This window comes from Phoca vitulina, unplaced genomic scaffold (genome assembly GCF_004348235.1).
Source record: "Phoca vitulina isolate PV1807 unplaced genomic scaffold, GSC_HSeal_1.0 scaffold50, whole genome shotgun sequence".
Lineage (NCBI taxonomy): Eukaryota > Metazoa > Chordata > Mammalia > Carnivora > Phocidae > Phoca > Phoca vitulina.
Window position 1 is genome coordinate 11,487,453 of NW_022589753.1, and position 15,050 is coordinate 11,502,502.

The 15,050-nt window shown below is 44.2% G+C and overlaps 1 protein-coding gene across 2 annotated transcripts in view; it reads right to left on the reverse strand.

Annotated features, from left to right (window-relative positions):
- Positions 1–9,762, reverse strand: part of SLC9A8 (solute carrier family 9 member A8) — a 68,636-nt gene extending 58,874 nt beyond the window's left edge. The window contains exons 1-4 of one of the 2 annotated variants that reach the window (XM_032387519.1): positions 9,635–9,762; positions 9,154–9,201; positions 7,573–7,751; positions 1,371–1,451 (exon numbers count right to left, since the gene is read on the reverse strand). In XM_032387519.1, coding sequence (XP_032243410.1) covers positions 1,371–1,451; positions 7,573–7,751; positions 9,154–9,201; positions 9,635–9,660 — 334 coding nt within the window. In that variant the 5' untranslated portion in view covers positions 9,661–9,762. The remainder of the gene's footprint in view (positions 1–1,370; positions 1,452–7,572; positions 7,752–9,153; positions 9,202–9,634) is intronic. The other variant, XM_032387521.1, reaches the window with a different exon arrangement.
- Positions 9,763–15,050: the final 5,288 nt, after the last annotated feature.

Genomic DNA, 15,050 nt, shown 5'->3' on the forward strand with positions numbered 1-15,050 from the left:
TGAGAAAACCTGTTTTCCAACTCTTCACTGAAGATCAGTACTATCCAGTGGTGTCTCTCCCTTAAGATATGGCATCACTGGGGGGTTATGAGGCTTACATGAGGTGGCAATGCAAAAGCTCACAGGCGAGAACCTGACACTTAGTAGTAACGTGAGGCCCCGGAAAACACAGGAGGGGCTGAACCAGGGTAGTAGGAATGCAGATGGTGAATCCAAGTCTGAATGTTCATCTCCAAAGCTAACCTAAACCATCGCTGTACTGTAAAAGTATTACTACATATGCTAAACAAGACCTATAAGGCAAAGAAAATTAACTTACAGAGCATCCGTGGTGATAAGGAAAAATTAAATATCATTAGACAAGTGGAATCTAATAAAAGTAACTACAGTATCATAAACTCATGAACGCCTTAGCTGATCTTAGTGAAAGCTTATATACTATGCCTTAAGCACCCCCACCCACATTTTATTTTATTTTTTAATTTTTTTTAAAGATTTTATTTATTTGACAGAGAGAGAGAGATAGCGAGAGCAGGAACAGAAGCAGGGGGTGTGGGAGAGGGAGAAGCAGGCTTCCCGCTGAGCAGGGAGCCCGATGCGGGGCTTGATCCCAGGACCCTGGGATCATGACCTGAGCCGAAGGCAGACGCTTAACGACTGAGCCACCCAGGCGCCCCTCCCACCCACATTTTAGTCTTGATTTTAATACTTACTGAAAGATAAGGTCCCTACACCTTCCTTCATTAACCATTTCAATTAACTTCCATGTGAGCTCTCATCTGTTATTACATCGATTCATTCCCTCTAAATAGAGGCTAATTATCTTTTCTTTTATTATTTATTATTGAAGTATAGTTGACATACAGAGGCTAACTATCTTAACAATTAATTGCCGTAGGAAACAAGAGAGAAATTAAGTGAGGTAGAATGGAATGCTCCTGAAGACTTTAGATCTGACTGACATGGAAGTGAGCCATTCCTACTCCTAAACCTAAAGTGAGAGTCCCTTGTGGCTGTAAAATTCAGTGACCCTATGAATTAAGTGTCAATTACTCGCCTTAGTTGAGTTGGGTGTCTGCACAGCCTGGTGACAGAGGTCAATGTGCCCCAAGGGTAGTTCTAGAAGCAGAAAGGCCTTCGAGCTATACAGACGGGGCGACTATGTGATCTCTAGGAGGTCATCGCCCCTCTCTGAGCCACAGTGTCCTCATCTGTAAAATGGGATCATAACACCCTCATGGCAAGTGGCAGTGAGGATTAAATGAAATCAGGAACGTACCACATCTCATGTGGTTCCTGGCACTAAGAAGACACTCAAAAAAAATTTTATTGTTACTGCTTTTATTATAGGATCACTGATAAGGACTTACCTAAAGAAACAACAGCAACGCTCTCTGGCAAGAAATGTAATCTGTATCGGATCAGTAAATGCACCAATATGATGCAGATAGCTGTGGGGAAAAAATAAGACATTGTTAAAATGGCACAATCTCAAATAATAAACACCAAGTTCAAAGCCATGATTACTTCTGGGGGTGCTGCCAGGAAAATGTACAAGGGACAATGACACAATAAACTGCAGTTGTATTTTCAAGCTCTTATTTCTTAACCTGGAAACAGACTCACAGACAATAACATTGTCTCCATATTTCTTTATATGCCTGGACTAGTTTGTTTTCCAGGGTTCACTGAAAGAGCAACAGACATCTAATGTTTTTCTAACCTGTTAAGCCTCATACAATCATTTTTCTAATCTCTCTGATTCTGAGAAAAGTCTTCAACTTTTTTGAAATAATCAACTGGAACACTTGAAATGGTGAGAAGGAAGTCAATGAAATCAATCACTTTTATGCAAATATAACTGCAACAAAAGATGCTGACACAATGTATTTTGCCTCCATGTGGTAAGTTCTCTTGGAATAGAGAAGGAAGTGAGAGTCTTATACAAAGGGGACAAAGTAAATACTTTGGTCTGGTGATGAGAACATCAGAAACCAAAAGATGGGGTGCCTGCCCCTCAGCTAGGTACTAGGGCTCCCACTGGGTGAGAGTTCCCCATGAGCCAGGTGCTGCACTGCGCACTTCCCAAACCCTGCCTCATTTGACCCCCAACACCCCTCTTAACTAGTTATTATTATCATAATCTCACTTCACTGGTGGGTGCTGCAGGGTTGAGCCCAATTCCAACCCTGGGCCCTTAATCACAGGCACCCACCACCTCCCTCCCAACTGCCTTCGTTCCTCAGTTGCCAAAATAAGAATAATGTCTGACTTTTCTCACAGGGGTACTGTCTTGGAAGAAAGGAAACAAAAGGAGGTAAAACTGTTTGAAAATATTTCTGGACACCCCCAAAGCATACTTACACATAAATAATTCCTAAATGTAATTTCATGGTCCAAGTGCAAGTATGCATGTCTCTTTCTTTTATTACGCACCTAAGTGGTATACCATCCCATTAATCACAATATTATCTTAACAGCACTAAAAATAATTGTTGCTTTTTGTAAAAGGAAATGTTTAAACAATCTGCAGGGTGGTTAAATGGCCACCCTCAGAGCCTGTGCTGACAACCTAGATATCTTTAGGCCCACCAAAAAGCACCAGGTAGCCAGAAAAAGGAAACAGTTGTACATAGAGAAATTGTGTCCTCTTTTCATTCTGAGTTTTACACTATCAATCTGTGGTGTTACTTTATTACAAATATTTAACCTTGTTAGAAAAATCCTGCATTAAATACTAAGAGCAAGAAAAAATGTTTTAATGCATAAACACAACATGTGACCAGTGATCAGGCCTCCTGTCTATAGAGGCAGGCGCATAAGTAGACCGAATATAGACCTAGGGAGTTCACTCAGTTTCTGATCTTTTTTTGCACCAAGCTAAATGAAAAAATTAATTTAAAAAGTTTATTCCAATAAATCAGACATTGATTTGCACCTTTAAGAGCAAAGGGAGGGGCGCCTGGGTGGCTTAGTCAGACCCCTGACTCTCAGGGTCATGAGATCCAGCCCTGCGTGTCTCTCTCCCTTTCTTTCTGCACCTCCCCTTCCTCTCTCTCTTAAAAAAAAAAAAAAAAAAAAAAGAGCAAAGGGGAAAAAACTACCAACAGGAAGAGCTAAACATGAGGCTCATCAATGCCAGGGAATGGTCTTCAGCCACTTAAAAGAATGAGGTCTGAAAAAATGGATGAGAGTATTTGTAAATCATTTATCTGGTAAGGGTCTAGTAACCAGAATACATAAAGAACTCTTACAACTTAACAACAAAAAGACAAACAATACAATTTAAAAAATGGGCCTAGAACCAGAAAAGACATCTCTCCAAAGACACAAATGGCCAATAAGCACATGAAAAGATGCTCAACGTCATTGGTCATTAGAAAAATGCAAATCAAGACCATGTGATACAACTTCACACCCACTAAGATGGCCATAATTAAAAAACAAAACAAAACACAATGGGAAATAACAAGTGTTGGCAAGGATGTGGAGCCGCTGGGACATGACGGCACTGCGGGTGGGGATGTAAAATGGTATGGCCTCTGTAGGAAGTTTGTGAGTTCCTGAGAAAGTTACACATACAGTAAGCATTTAACCCAGCAGCTCCACTCCTGGGTATGTATCCAAGAGAAATAGAAATATATATCTATATGAAAACCTGTACACAAATGTTGACAGCAGCACTATTCACAATAGCCAAAACGTAGAAACACGCCAAATGTCCATCAATCAATGAGTGGATACACATGATGTGGTATATCTACAGGGGATTATTATTCACCCATAAACTTCTAACACACGCTACAATATGGATGAACCTTGAAGATACAATGCTAAGTGAAAGAAGCCAGATATAAAAGGTCACATATTGTATGATGCTATTTGCCTGAAATGGAGTAGGCAAATTCCTAGGAATAGAAAGCAAAATAGTGTTTACTAGAGACTGGGGGTAGGGGAGATGGGGAGTGACAGCTTTTAAGGGTACTGGGTCTCCCTCTGGGGTGATGAGAACATTCTGGAACTAGATAATGGTGGTGGTTGCACAACATTGTGAGTGTACTAAATGCCACTGAATCGTACACTGTAAAATGGTTAAAATGGGATATATTTTGTTTCTTTTAACAAATACACGTTCTTTAAAAGAAAATAAGATGAAGTAGATACAAAAAAGAGTAGTAACATAAAAAGACCTCCAAGACATTCTGTGAGATGAAAAAGCAAGTTATAAGATCCTATTTATATTAAAACAAACAAAATCCAAGCTGGATGTGCCTACACGCGTGAATGTGCTTATGAACGTATATGCGCCTATACACTAACAAGTACATGTTTTCAAGTATACTTGGAAAAAAAGGACAAAAACTTCTATGTGGTAAGGAGGATAGGTATACCACAAGTTAATATGCTTCTAAATGTTCATGCCCAAAGTAATAATTATGGAAACTATATTAAAACATAGGCATATCAATTTTAATAACTCCATAAATTTAATGGCCCATAAAATGTGTCAAATGATGCTAATTGTTAACTCTAATGTAAGTCAAAAAAATGACTCACCATTGTTTCTGCAGAGTCAAAGATCAGCAAGGGTTAAGTGTAAATCAACTGATTTCAAGCTTCTAAAGTCAAAAGTAACAGGAGTTTTGGCAGCCCTCCTCAAAAAAGGGGAATACACTGAAATCCTTTCACAAGCTTATAGGACATAAAAGTTACATTTTCATTTGACTTGACTAAAATAGTAAACAAAAGCAGTACCTGAGGAGCTCAGTTAAGTGTCTGACTTTGGCCCAGATCATGATCTTATGGGTCCTGGGATTGAGCCCCGCATTGGGCTCCCTGCTCAGTGGGGAGTCTGCTTGTCCCTCTCCCTCTGCCCCTCCCCTCTCTGTGCTCTCTGTCTCTCTCTGAAATAATAAAGAGACAGAGAAAACAAGCAGGGGGAGTAGCACGCAGAGGGAGAGGGAGAAGCAGGCTCCCCGCTGAGCAGGGAACCTGACATGGGGCTCGATCCCAGGACCCTGAGATCATGACCTGAGCCGAAGGCAGAAGCCCAACCTGCTGAGCCACCCAGGTGCCCCAATAAAAAATCTTAAAAAAAAATAAAATAGTAGGGGCGCCTGGGTGACTCAGTCGTTAAGCGTCTGCCTTCGGCTCAGGTCATGATCCCAGGGTCCTGGGATGGAGCCCCGCATCGGGTTCCCTGCTCTGCGGGAAGCCTGCTTCTCCCTCTGCCCACTCCCCGTGCTTGTGTTCCTTTGCTGGCTGTCTGTCAAATAAATAAAAATCTTAAAAAAAAAAAAACAGTAAACAAAAGTGGTTAAATGTGTCCCAGGTTAGGAGTTCCTGAAGTCTAGAATAAACTATGGACTAGTATTTCCCTCAATTCACCGCAGTTCATGTATTTAGTGAGTTAGCAAAATACCTATTAACTGTAATTTTTTTAAACCTTATCAGATGTATATTGTTTAGACATCTACTATATAAGATATATAATATTCTGTTGATAATATACAAGAAAAGAGTAAAAATGCCTTCAAATTTATTGAAAAAGAAAGCATTCCATTCTGCTACTGCACGCTGACCTACACATAAAAAGCGGAGATACCAATTTGTAGACTGCCAACAGTCTGATGAGGTGAAAACAAAACCCACCTGACACTAGTGTAACTCTAGGTTTATGATCTGTTTGCAAAGACGATCCAAGTAAAATATATAGCACTAATAAATACAGCTCAGACCTTTCTGGCCCCAAAGATGTGTTACCACTGCGCAGGGTCTTGCCAGGATTAAAAAGCACTATAACAACCTGTTTTGTGGTTTCTGGCACAAACTAACCTTCAATGCCCCACACCCTGAAAATTACTTTGAAAGTCTGACTTAGCCTTATTATCTTCCCATGAAACAAAGTGACTACAAAACAAAAGTTTTCTCCCAGGCCTGTCTTGTATGCTGTCTAACAACAATGTAAAAAGGCTAATAATACTGGTCCTTCAGGATTAAGGATTCAGGTACTAAAGACTTCTTAATCAAGAAAAGAACTGCTTTTGTTTATATTCAACTACTATCACAGAGGAAAAAGGAAAAACAAAAAAGAGTCCTTGATTGTTGGAGTAATCCCCTAGTAGCAGAATTCAACTACATTCACAAGGTACACAATTACTTGAGCATATCAGGTCCATATGGGACACTGCACGCTTGTGGTTTGTGTACTTTTTCAGTATTCGATTTAAAAGTTGTGTGGGTTTTCTTGTTTTGTTTTTTAAGTAGGCTACTCGACCATCGCGGAGCCCAGCACACGGCTCAAATTCACAGCCATGAGCTCAAGACCTGAGACCAAGGGTCAGATGTTCAACCGACTAAGCCACCTAGGTGCCCCCAATTTAAAAGTTTTTTAGGATCTGTGAGAGATAAGGCTGAGTCCTGGGATTTTAAATCAAATGATTAGGTTATTAAAATTATTTGGCCATTAACAGAATCTGAATATGAATGTGAAAGAAGTTCCCGTTTTCTTCAAAAAAGTCCTCAATGACATCAGCGAAATGCTTTGTGCCTTTCAATCAGGTTGTAGTTCCCATTCCTCTGAAAAGACCTAATCTAATTAGAAATATGGCTCAGTATCATGAAAAGAAGACTGGAAAATGTAAATATGCCAACTTTACTCATCCAATAAGAGTTTGGATTTGGGTCAAATTTGAAGTTATTTCTTCCTCTGTCAGCTAGTCCAAAGTGGTTGTGCAGTTTCAACTGTTTTTTTGTTTTGTTTTTTGGTCTAAAACAGTTGTCTACAGTCTCTAGGAGGCATCTAAGTTATTGCATTTTACCTAAACTTCTCGACTGATGTCTGGCAACCCAAATATTAATCTCTAGTCTCCCAGAAACAAGGCATGTCATTTGCTTAATCTCTCTGGGCCTCAATTTTCTCACCCATGACTGGAGGACGTAGAACAAAACGAGACTATTGAGAGTGAATCTGTTCAAAGAAAAACATTACATAAGTAAACAACAACATAGGCAGTACACAGATATGGTAAAAGTCACAACCACGGTTAACGGGAGACAGAGGGTAAGGAAAGGGGTGTTTGATGTTTTACTCAGCAACAAAACCTTTAATTAAATAAAATTTACACAGAAGCTTAATAGGAGACAAAATGCTGCTCTGGTCAGAAAGTCAGATGCCCTCCCATTTGACTCAGCCCACCTCCTGCTCCCACCACCACCTACACACACACACACACGCACGCGCACGCACACACACACACACACACACTCATGAGTAGGGTTTGAAATCCATTAAACTAGAAGACGTTCAAGGTTCTTTCTAGGTCAAAAATCCCTTCTTTCTTCCAAATGACATCTAAGATATATAAAGAGCTCTTCAAAATTGCTAGGCTCGATGATTTTATAGAAAAAGGAGTACCCTCTTATGAACTGATCGTTGTCCCTCAGTGTTTGACATCAAACCAAATGAAAGGAAGACTTGACATCAAGTTAATGGTGGCTTAGACAGGGTTGACCTTATAGACAGCACACACAGACACTCAAGATGGCAAATGAGGGTGTCTCCACATTCACCTAGGACGAGGAGGCTGAAGAAGATGGTCATGCCGCTCGACTGTTCCTCTTGCTGAGCCTGCTCCCCCGTCTGCACAGGGAGAATGGGCTTGGCAGGGGTCGGGAGCACCAGTTTCGTGGTGACAACCAGGGTAGTGTGAAGGGTGACATTGAAACCTTCGTGAGTTGTGTTGGGGAACCTGTTGGACAGAAAAAGCGGCAGGATTAGATAAAGGGAAAAGGGCCTGAGTATCAACACACATACACAAACAGAAGGAGAACCTGGCACAGAGGATGATGGGATTCACAAGTCTTACAACCACCGGCAGGCCTCAGAGAGAAGCTGATTCAGAAAATTCCTGGCTGCCTCAGCAGGAGAGTACTAGTGGCTTCAGGTGCTCTGAACACAGCCACTCAGAGGACAGGAACCAGGGGGAATCAGGGCCAGTGCAGAAACAAAATGCTGCCTGCTCTTTGGCATTTAATGGGGGATTTAAACAGAGACAAACTGAAGTCTCATCACATTCCAAGATCCAATGTTATTTACTTGGCGCCTTTATTTCTCCTGTTTACATTCTTTTCCTTGAATTATAGCAGCAAGTTGAAGAAGCCACCTGAATTTACCCAATTGTTGATCTGGTTGGAACATCCAACCCCGCTTTATAAAATCCTTCTCAGATTTCTAAAGGCTCAAATGTAACCTCCTCTGTAATACTGCACCCTCCCCACCTCTTATGTTCTTCACCAGCGCTCTCTCCTCACGTTGGGGTCAGATTGTAAACTAGTGCAATATTCATATAATAATCATTGCAATTGTGATTATAATAGCTCACGTTTATTGAGTAAATGCTTCACTCCAAGGATTATATAACATACAACCTCTCATTTAATAGGCATACCAGGCCTGAGATGGGGGCTATTCCTTTCCCTTTTTTACCCATGAATAACTGAAGCTCAGAGAGGTTGCATAACCTGGCCAGTATCTCAGCTAACCAAGTTTGAGACCAAACTTGAAATTACTGGGCCATACCACCTCTTTTGCTTTGTGTTGCTGAGGCCCAGTTTGGTGTAGCAATAGAGCAAATGCTGAATAAATAAGCAGACGAAATGAAATGACCACCCAGCCAGCCAAGAGACGTATCCGAAAAGGTATCAGGTGAGGGAGTCAGATTTCAACCACGGGGATTCCTTTTTAATTTTTACAAACCGGTTCACATAGATAGGGCATCTACAACATGCAATAGGTTGTGCCCGGCAGATATGGAGACGGACTAAAGAGGGGTCCTTCCGGCTAAGTACCTGCGGGACAAAGGACGCCCACCCCCGCCCCTCATCTCATCTTGTACAGCTAGCCCCTTCGCTCTTTACATTCCAGCCGTCCTGCCTTTCCTTCTGTCCCTCAAAGACACTAAGCTCTTTCTTGCTTCCAGCCTTTTGCATTTGCTTGTTCCCTCTCCTATCCCTCCTTCTCCTCATTACAGTTTCGGCGGGCACGTCACTTCTTCCTAGCGGGACTCTCCCATCCTAACACTTCCGTTTTCTTTTAGCACTCTGAAATCACCTTGCCGACTTAGGGTCTTTCCCCACTAGAATGGAAACTACCTGAGGGCGGCTCCTGGTCGGCCTCCTTCACTACTATGTGCCCAGGGCCTGGAATAGAGTAAATGGCCAACAGTTAACGAATGAATGAAACTCCGTGGAGGAGACAGATGCGAAAAACGACCGTTACAGTGGAAGAGGGGGTGGGGGACTTCCTGGAGGAGGCGGCGGACCTCTCCCTGATTATCAGAAGACCGAAAAATGGGAAAGTGGAATTGGGGTTTCGGTTTCCGCCGGACGGCTTTCGAGGCCTGGCCCGGGCTGCCGGTTCCCTGGACGAGGATCCGACCTTAAGGAGGCTGCAGGGCCGGGTTGGGCCCAGGCCCGTCCCTCCCGCCCTCCTCGCTGGCGCCGGCATGGTCAGTCCTGGCCAAGCGGCACAAGGAACTCCGCCTTTCAGGGCCAGAGGGAGGCCTGAGGCTCTCGCTGTCACCCGCCGGGGCCCAGCCCTGCCGCCTCCGCCGCCCGGGAAAAGCCCACTCACTCCTCTTCCGCCATCTTCTCCCCCATCTTGCGGAGCCTCCAAGACCACCGAGTTCGGAGCCGGGGGCTAGCAGGGACTGCTTTTGCTTCCGGCTTCCGCTGGAGGAGCGGGCCGGCTGACAAGCGGGGGGCGGGGCCTCAGCCGTGAGCGAGCGGCCCTTCTATCTCTTCGTCTCTGTGGCCTGAAGGGGGGCGGACCCGGCCAGGGCACTTTCAGGACGCCTGACCGGCTTGGGCTTGGTGACCTCCTGGCCCCATGGAGTTTCGGCTTTTCTCCAGCCCGGGGCGAGGAAGCTTTGAGGGAAACTCCTGTGAGGTCAGTGTGACTCACCCTGAGAGCAGGCGCTCACCACCCAGTGTCCAGGACTTGACACTGAAAGTTGGGAAGGAAGCTTCTAGCCTAGGCTGTGCAGAGGGACCCCAAGGGACACTTCCCCAGTCTGATTCCCAGTTTTCCTCCCTGTGAAGAGGACTAGCCACCTGGCCTTGCAGAATTGTGCAGTGTTCTATTTGTAAGCATTTACTGACTTCTGACTATAGGCCTATCATTAAAATAGGTAATGATGAGGGGCGCCTAGGTGGCTCAGTCAGTTAAGCCTCAGACTCTTGATTTCCGCTCAGGTCATGATCTCAGGGTCATGGGATCCAGCCCCCCGCCCTCCTCTGCGTTTAGCTGGGAATCTGCTTCTCTCCCTCTCTCTCTCCCTCTGCCCTTCCCCCTGCTCATGCTCTCTTTCTCTAAAATAAATCTTTAAAAGATAATAAAATAAAATAGGTGGTGATGATGACCTAGGCCTGGATCATTCATTCATTTGTCTGTTTAGTCAACCAATACTCCTTAGACACCTGTATGTGCCTAGCTGTGGTCTATGGGGTTTGGGATACAGGAAGGAACAAGGCTTGTAGGGGTAAGGGAGACCCCATCAGGAGGGCTCCTAACCTTGTGTAAGACATTTGGGTTTGACCACCTCTGCTGTTGCTACCTCCTTCCTGGTCCAAGCCATCATACCTCATAACAGCTGTTGTAGCTGCCTAAACCATAAACTGTCTCACTGGCTCTGCCGATGTTCCCTGTGATCTTTCACACAGAGGACCCCAGTGATCCTTAAAAAAAAATTTTTTTTAAGTTTTTTATCTCTTTAAGTAATCTCCACACCCAACATGGGGCTTGAACTCAAGACCCTGAGATCAGGAGTCGCCTGCTCTTCAGACTGAGCCAGCCACGGGCCCAGCACAGTGATCCTTTAAAACTCTAGTCATTCCCCTACTTAAATTAAAACCTCCACTGGGGTGGGGGGCACCTGGGTGGCTCAGTGGTTAAACGGGTTAAGCGTCTGCCTTCAGCTCAGGTCATGGTCCCAGGGTCCTGGAATCGAGCCCCGCATAGTCGTGGGGCTCCTGGCTCAGCAGGGAGTCGGCTTCTCCTGTCCCTCCCGTCCTCTCCCCTCATGATCTCTGAAATAAATGAAATCTTTAAAACTAATAATAACAATTAAAAAATAAATAAAACCTCCACTGGCTTCTAATCTCAATCGAAAAAAAAGACTTGGAGAACCCACAGGACTCAACAACCCGGCCCCCTTGACCCCTCTGAGGTCAATCCACTCTCCCCCTCCTGCACATTTTTCGCTGTGGTCACAGTGGCTTCCCCTGTGTGCGTGAAACACACCAGGAACACTTCCACCTCTGTACTGCTCAGGCCTTTGTCTAGAATACTCCACTTGTGAGTTGCCCCTTGGATCTCACCTTTTCCCACTTTGGAACTTTTTATTTAACTCTTACCTTGTTCATTACGCCTTCACTGACCACCCTGTTTAAAATCTAAAACCTCAGGCGCCTGGGTGGCTCAGTTGGTTAAGCGTCTGCCTTTGGCTCAGGTCATGATCCCAGGGTCCTGGGATCAAGCCTCATGGCGGGCTCCCTGCCCAGTGCGGGGGTCTGCCCCTCTCCCAGCGCTCTCTCTTTCTCAAATAAATAAATAAAAATCTTTAAATAAAAAATAAAAATAAAATCCAACACCTTCCCTGAGTTATTTTTCTCCGTAACACCTAACATATTATCTGTTTTACTTCTACATTTGCTTACTGTCCTCCCTCCAGGAGGATGTAAACTTTCTGACTGCAGAGGTTTTTGTCTGTTTTGTTCTGTTTTATCTCCAGTGTCTAGAGCAGCACGTAACACATAGTAGGTACTCAATAATAAATGATCATTGAATAAATAAAGGAGTGAGTTAACGCTAGATGTGTTAGGAAACACAAGGGTTTTGAGGAGTCCTCCGACCTTTGCTTGCTTGGGGAGAGTTGGGCGGTTGGCAGCCTCCTGACCAGCTAGGAGGCTTTTGCACTAATCTGGGTGAGAATTCATGGCCGTTTGGATTAAGGTGATATCATGGAGATGACAGGAATAATTGGCTCCTGGGTGTATATTGAAGGCAGGATTTTCTGAGGGACTGTGGTGTGTAAAGGAAAGAGAGGAGTCAAGGATGATTTCAAGGAACTGGGTGGAGAACAGATCTGTCTGGCTCATACCCAGAATCCTCTGCCACTCTAGAATCTCTTAGGGCCGTTGTCAAAGCTAACAGAGAATGTGCTTAGGGTCAGCCAATGTTTATTGAGTTCTTCCTGTAGGTGTGGTGCTGAACTTTTGTTTCCTTAATTCCTTACTTTTTTTTTTTTTTTGGCAGATACTATCATATCTATAAACTGAAGCACAGAAAAGTTAGGCCACTTGCCTGAAATCACACACTGGGAAATGTTGAGGCTAGGATTCAGGCGTGGAGTCTGTGTTTTACCAAGTACCCCCTGTTGTTCTCAACATGGCCTCAATTTCTCTGGCTCTAAAATGGGGCCAACAGCCTACTTCTCTCCTTTATCACAGAGCCTGGCAGAAATGAACTGGCTCGTAGAAGATTGAGAGTGGGGTTCTGTCTGAGTCAGTCTCCTTCCAGCCTCAGAAGATCCTGGCTGGAGTCAGGCCACTGGGAGCTGGGGGTAGGACTTTTTCTATCAAGCTCCCAGTTGTGGGCTACTCTGGATGAAAGCCGCTTCCTGGATTCTCTGAGGGTCTCCCCATTCTACCTGGCATTCCACCCACTGCCCTTGCCATAGATCCTGTTATCAGGGCCTGTTTCATGACAGTCATGGGCCTGCTGCCAAGCAGGAGTCCATAGAACACCTGCCTTTAGGCCCGAGGGCAAATCCCAGGCCCTTCTCACCTATTCCTGGGAACAAATCTAAAATCCCCGGTCATTACCCCCAGGAAGGCAAATAAAGCCATTCAACATGCAGTTCTAGGCTCCTATGCCGTGCCAGGCCGAAAAGAGGCTGGAACAGGGCATGCAGGCCTGGTTCCCTATCCCAACTCAGGATCCATGGCTCTGTGACCCTGGGGCACCACTGCACCTTCAGAACCTCAGAGTCCCATCATCACTTTTGACAGAGCCCCTCTTTGGAAGGCTGTTAATAGGATTAGAGAGAAGCTCTTACCTTAGTTTTCTGTGCTTTCTGCCCTCCTACCCCCAGCCTTCCTCTTTCTTGCCATTCCAGTCTCAGCTTAAATGTTACCTCCTCAGGAAGGACCTCCCTGACCACTCACTCACTCAGTCCAAAGCAAGGGCCAGCAAACTTTTTCTGTAAAGAGCCAAACTGTAAATATTTTAGGTTTTGTGGCATTCCGATCTCTGTTGCAACAATTCAACTCTGCCGTTGCAGTGGGAAAACTTAGATGATTTAAATAAGAGTGACTTTGTTCCAATAAAACTTTATGGATATTGAGATTTGAGTTTCTTGTCATTTTCATAATACTTGTTTTCAACCATTTGAAAACATGGAAACTATTCCTAGCTCACAAGCCACTTGATAGCAGGTGGCAGGCTGGATTTGCCCCCCCGGGGAGCTGCTGACCCCGCGTATGAAGTGTTAAACATAAGTGTTTCTAAGGCACTTATCATGGTCGGATATTTTTTCCCCTTCTTTTCTCCCTCTCTTCTTTCCTTCCTAAGTTTATCATCCTGTTTACTCCCGTCAGATCTAAGCTCCCTGGAAGCAGGGAGATTGTCTCTCTCTCCTGCTTTTCTTCCATTCCTTACCTCTTCTAACATTTCTTTTCTTTTTTTTTTTTAAGATTTTATTTATTTTAGAGAGAAAGCGTGAACATGAGCATGAGGTGGGGGGGGGGGAGGAAAGGGAGAGGGAGAGGGACAAGCAGACCCTGTGCTGAGCATGGAGCATGACACTGGGCTCAATCCTACGACCCCGAGGTCATGACCTGAGCCCAAACCAAGGGTTGGTGCTTAACTGACTGCGCCACCTAGCTACCCCCTAGCATTTCTTGAACCCTTACTCTGTACCAAGCCCATTATGCCCAGTGACTTATTTAATCTGTATAATAACCCCAGGAGGTACTCTGATTAGCCCAGTTTTACAGATGTGGAAAGTTAATGTCTTGTTCATCACTCTTTTCCCAGAGCTTAGAGAACACTCAAGCTGTCAACAAAACAGGGGCTCCAATGAAAACTTTTAATGAATTTGATATTTCATATATTTTTAAAAGGGAATCAAAGCGGTTACCATGTATGTCAGTCAGGGTTCAGTCAGAGAAGAAGAACCGGTAGGAGATATATATTGAGAGACATATTGGAGGCAATTTTCCTAAAACGACACAAATTTATTACCTTTGTGTTCTGTAGGCTAGAAGTATTATGGGGCTAAACTCAAGATGTTGGCAGGGCTGCATTCCTTCTAGAGGCACTACGGGAGAATCTGCTTTCTTGACTTTTCCAGCTTCTAGAGGCTGCCCCCATCCCATAGCTTGTGGCCCCTTCCACCATCTTCAAAGCCAACGATGGCATCACTCCAACCACTGCTTTGGTCATTTCATCTTCTCTGGCTCTGAGACTCTCCTTCCTTCTTTCCTTGACAAGGAGCTTTGTGATTACATTGAGCCCATCTGGATAATCCAGAATGATCTCCCCATCTCAAGGTCAACTGATGAGCAACCTTAATTCCCCCTTGTCATTGTAACATAACCTATTACAGAATCCAGGGATTAGCACATGGACGTCTTTGGGAGACCATTATTCTGCTTAACACACCATGGGAAAAAGAAAACCTGTGTTGATCTTCCATTTATGTTTACTGTTTAGTATTGTTTCACATGGATTTATGTATGAGTTGGGGGTAATTTTTCAATGCCTATGAACTTTAATATTTTAATCTGGCCCTGGCCACATAGCAGGTAACAGGTACTAGAATTACTAGGCAGAAATGAAAAGGTTGGGCTTGTAGAATTCAGTGGAATAGGGTGCAACAGATACTTCTGAGAGTTTGTGAAAAAATACAGATTCCAGGCCTATTTTGACCTTCTGGATCTCAGGTATGGGGCTTGGGAATTTGAGTTTCTTTTTGGATCTCTCCCAT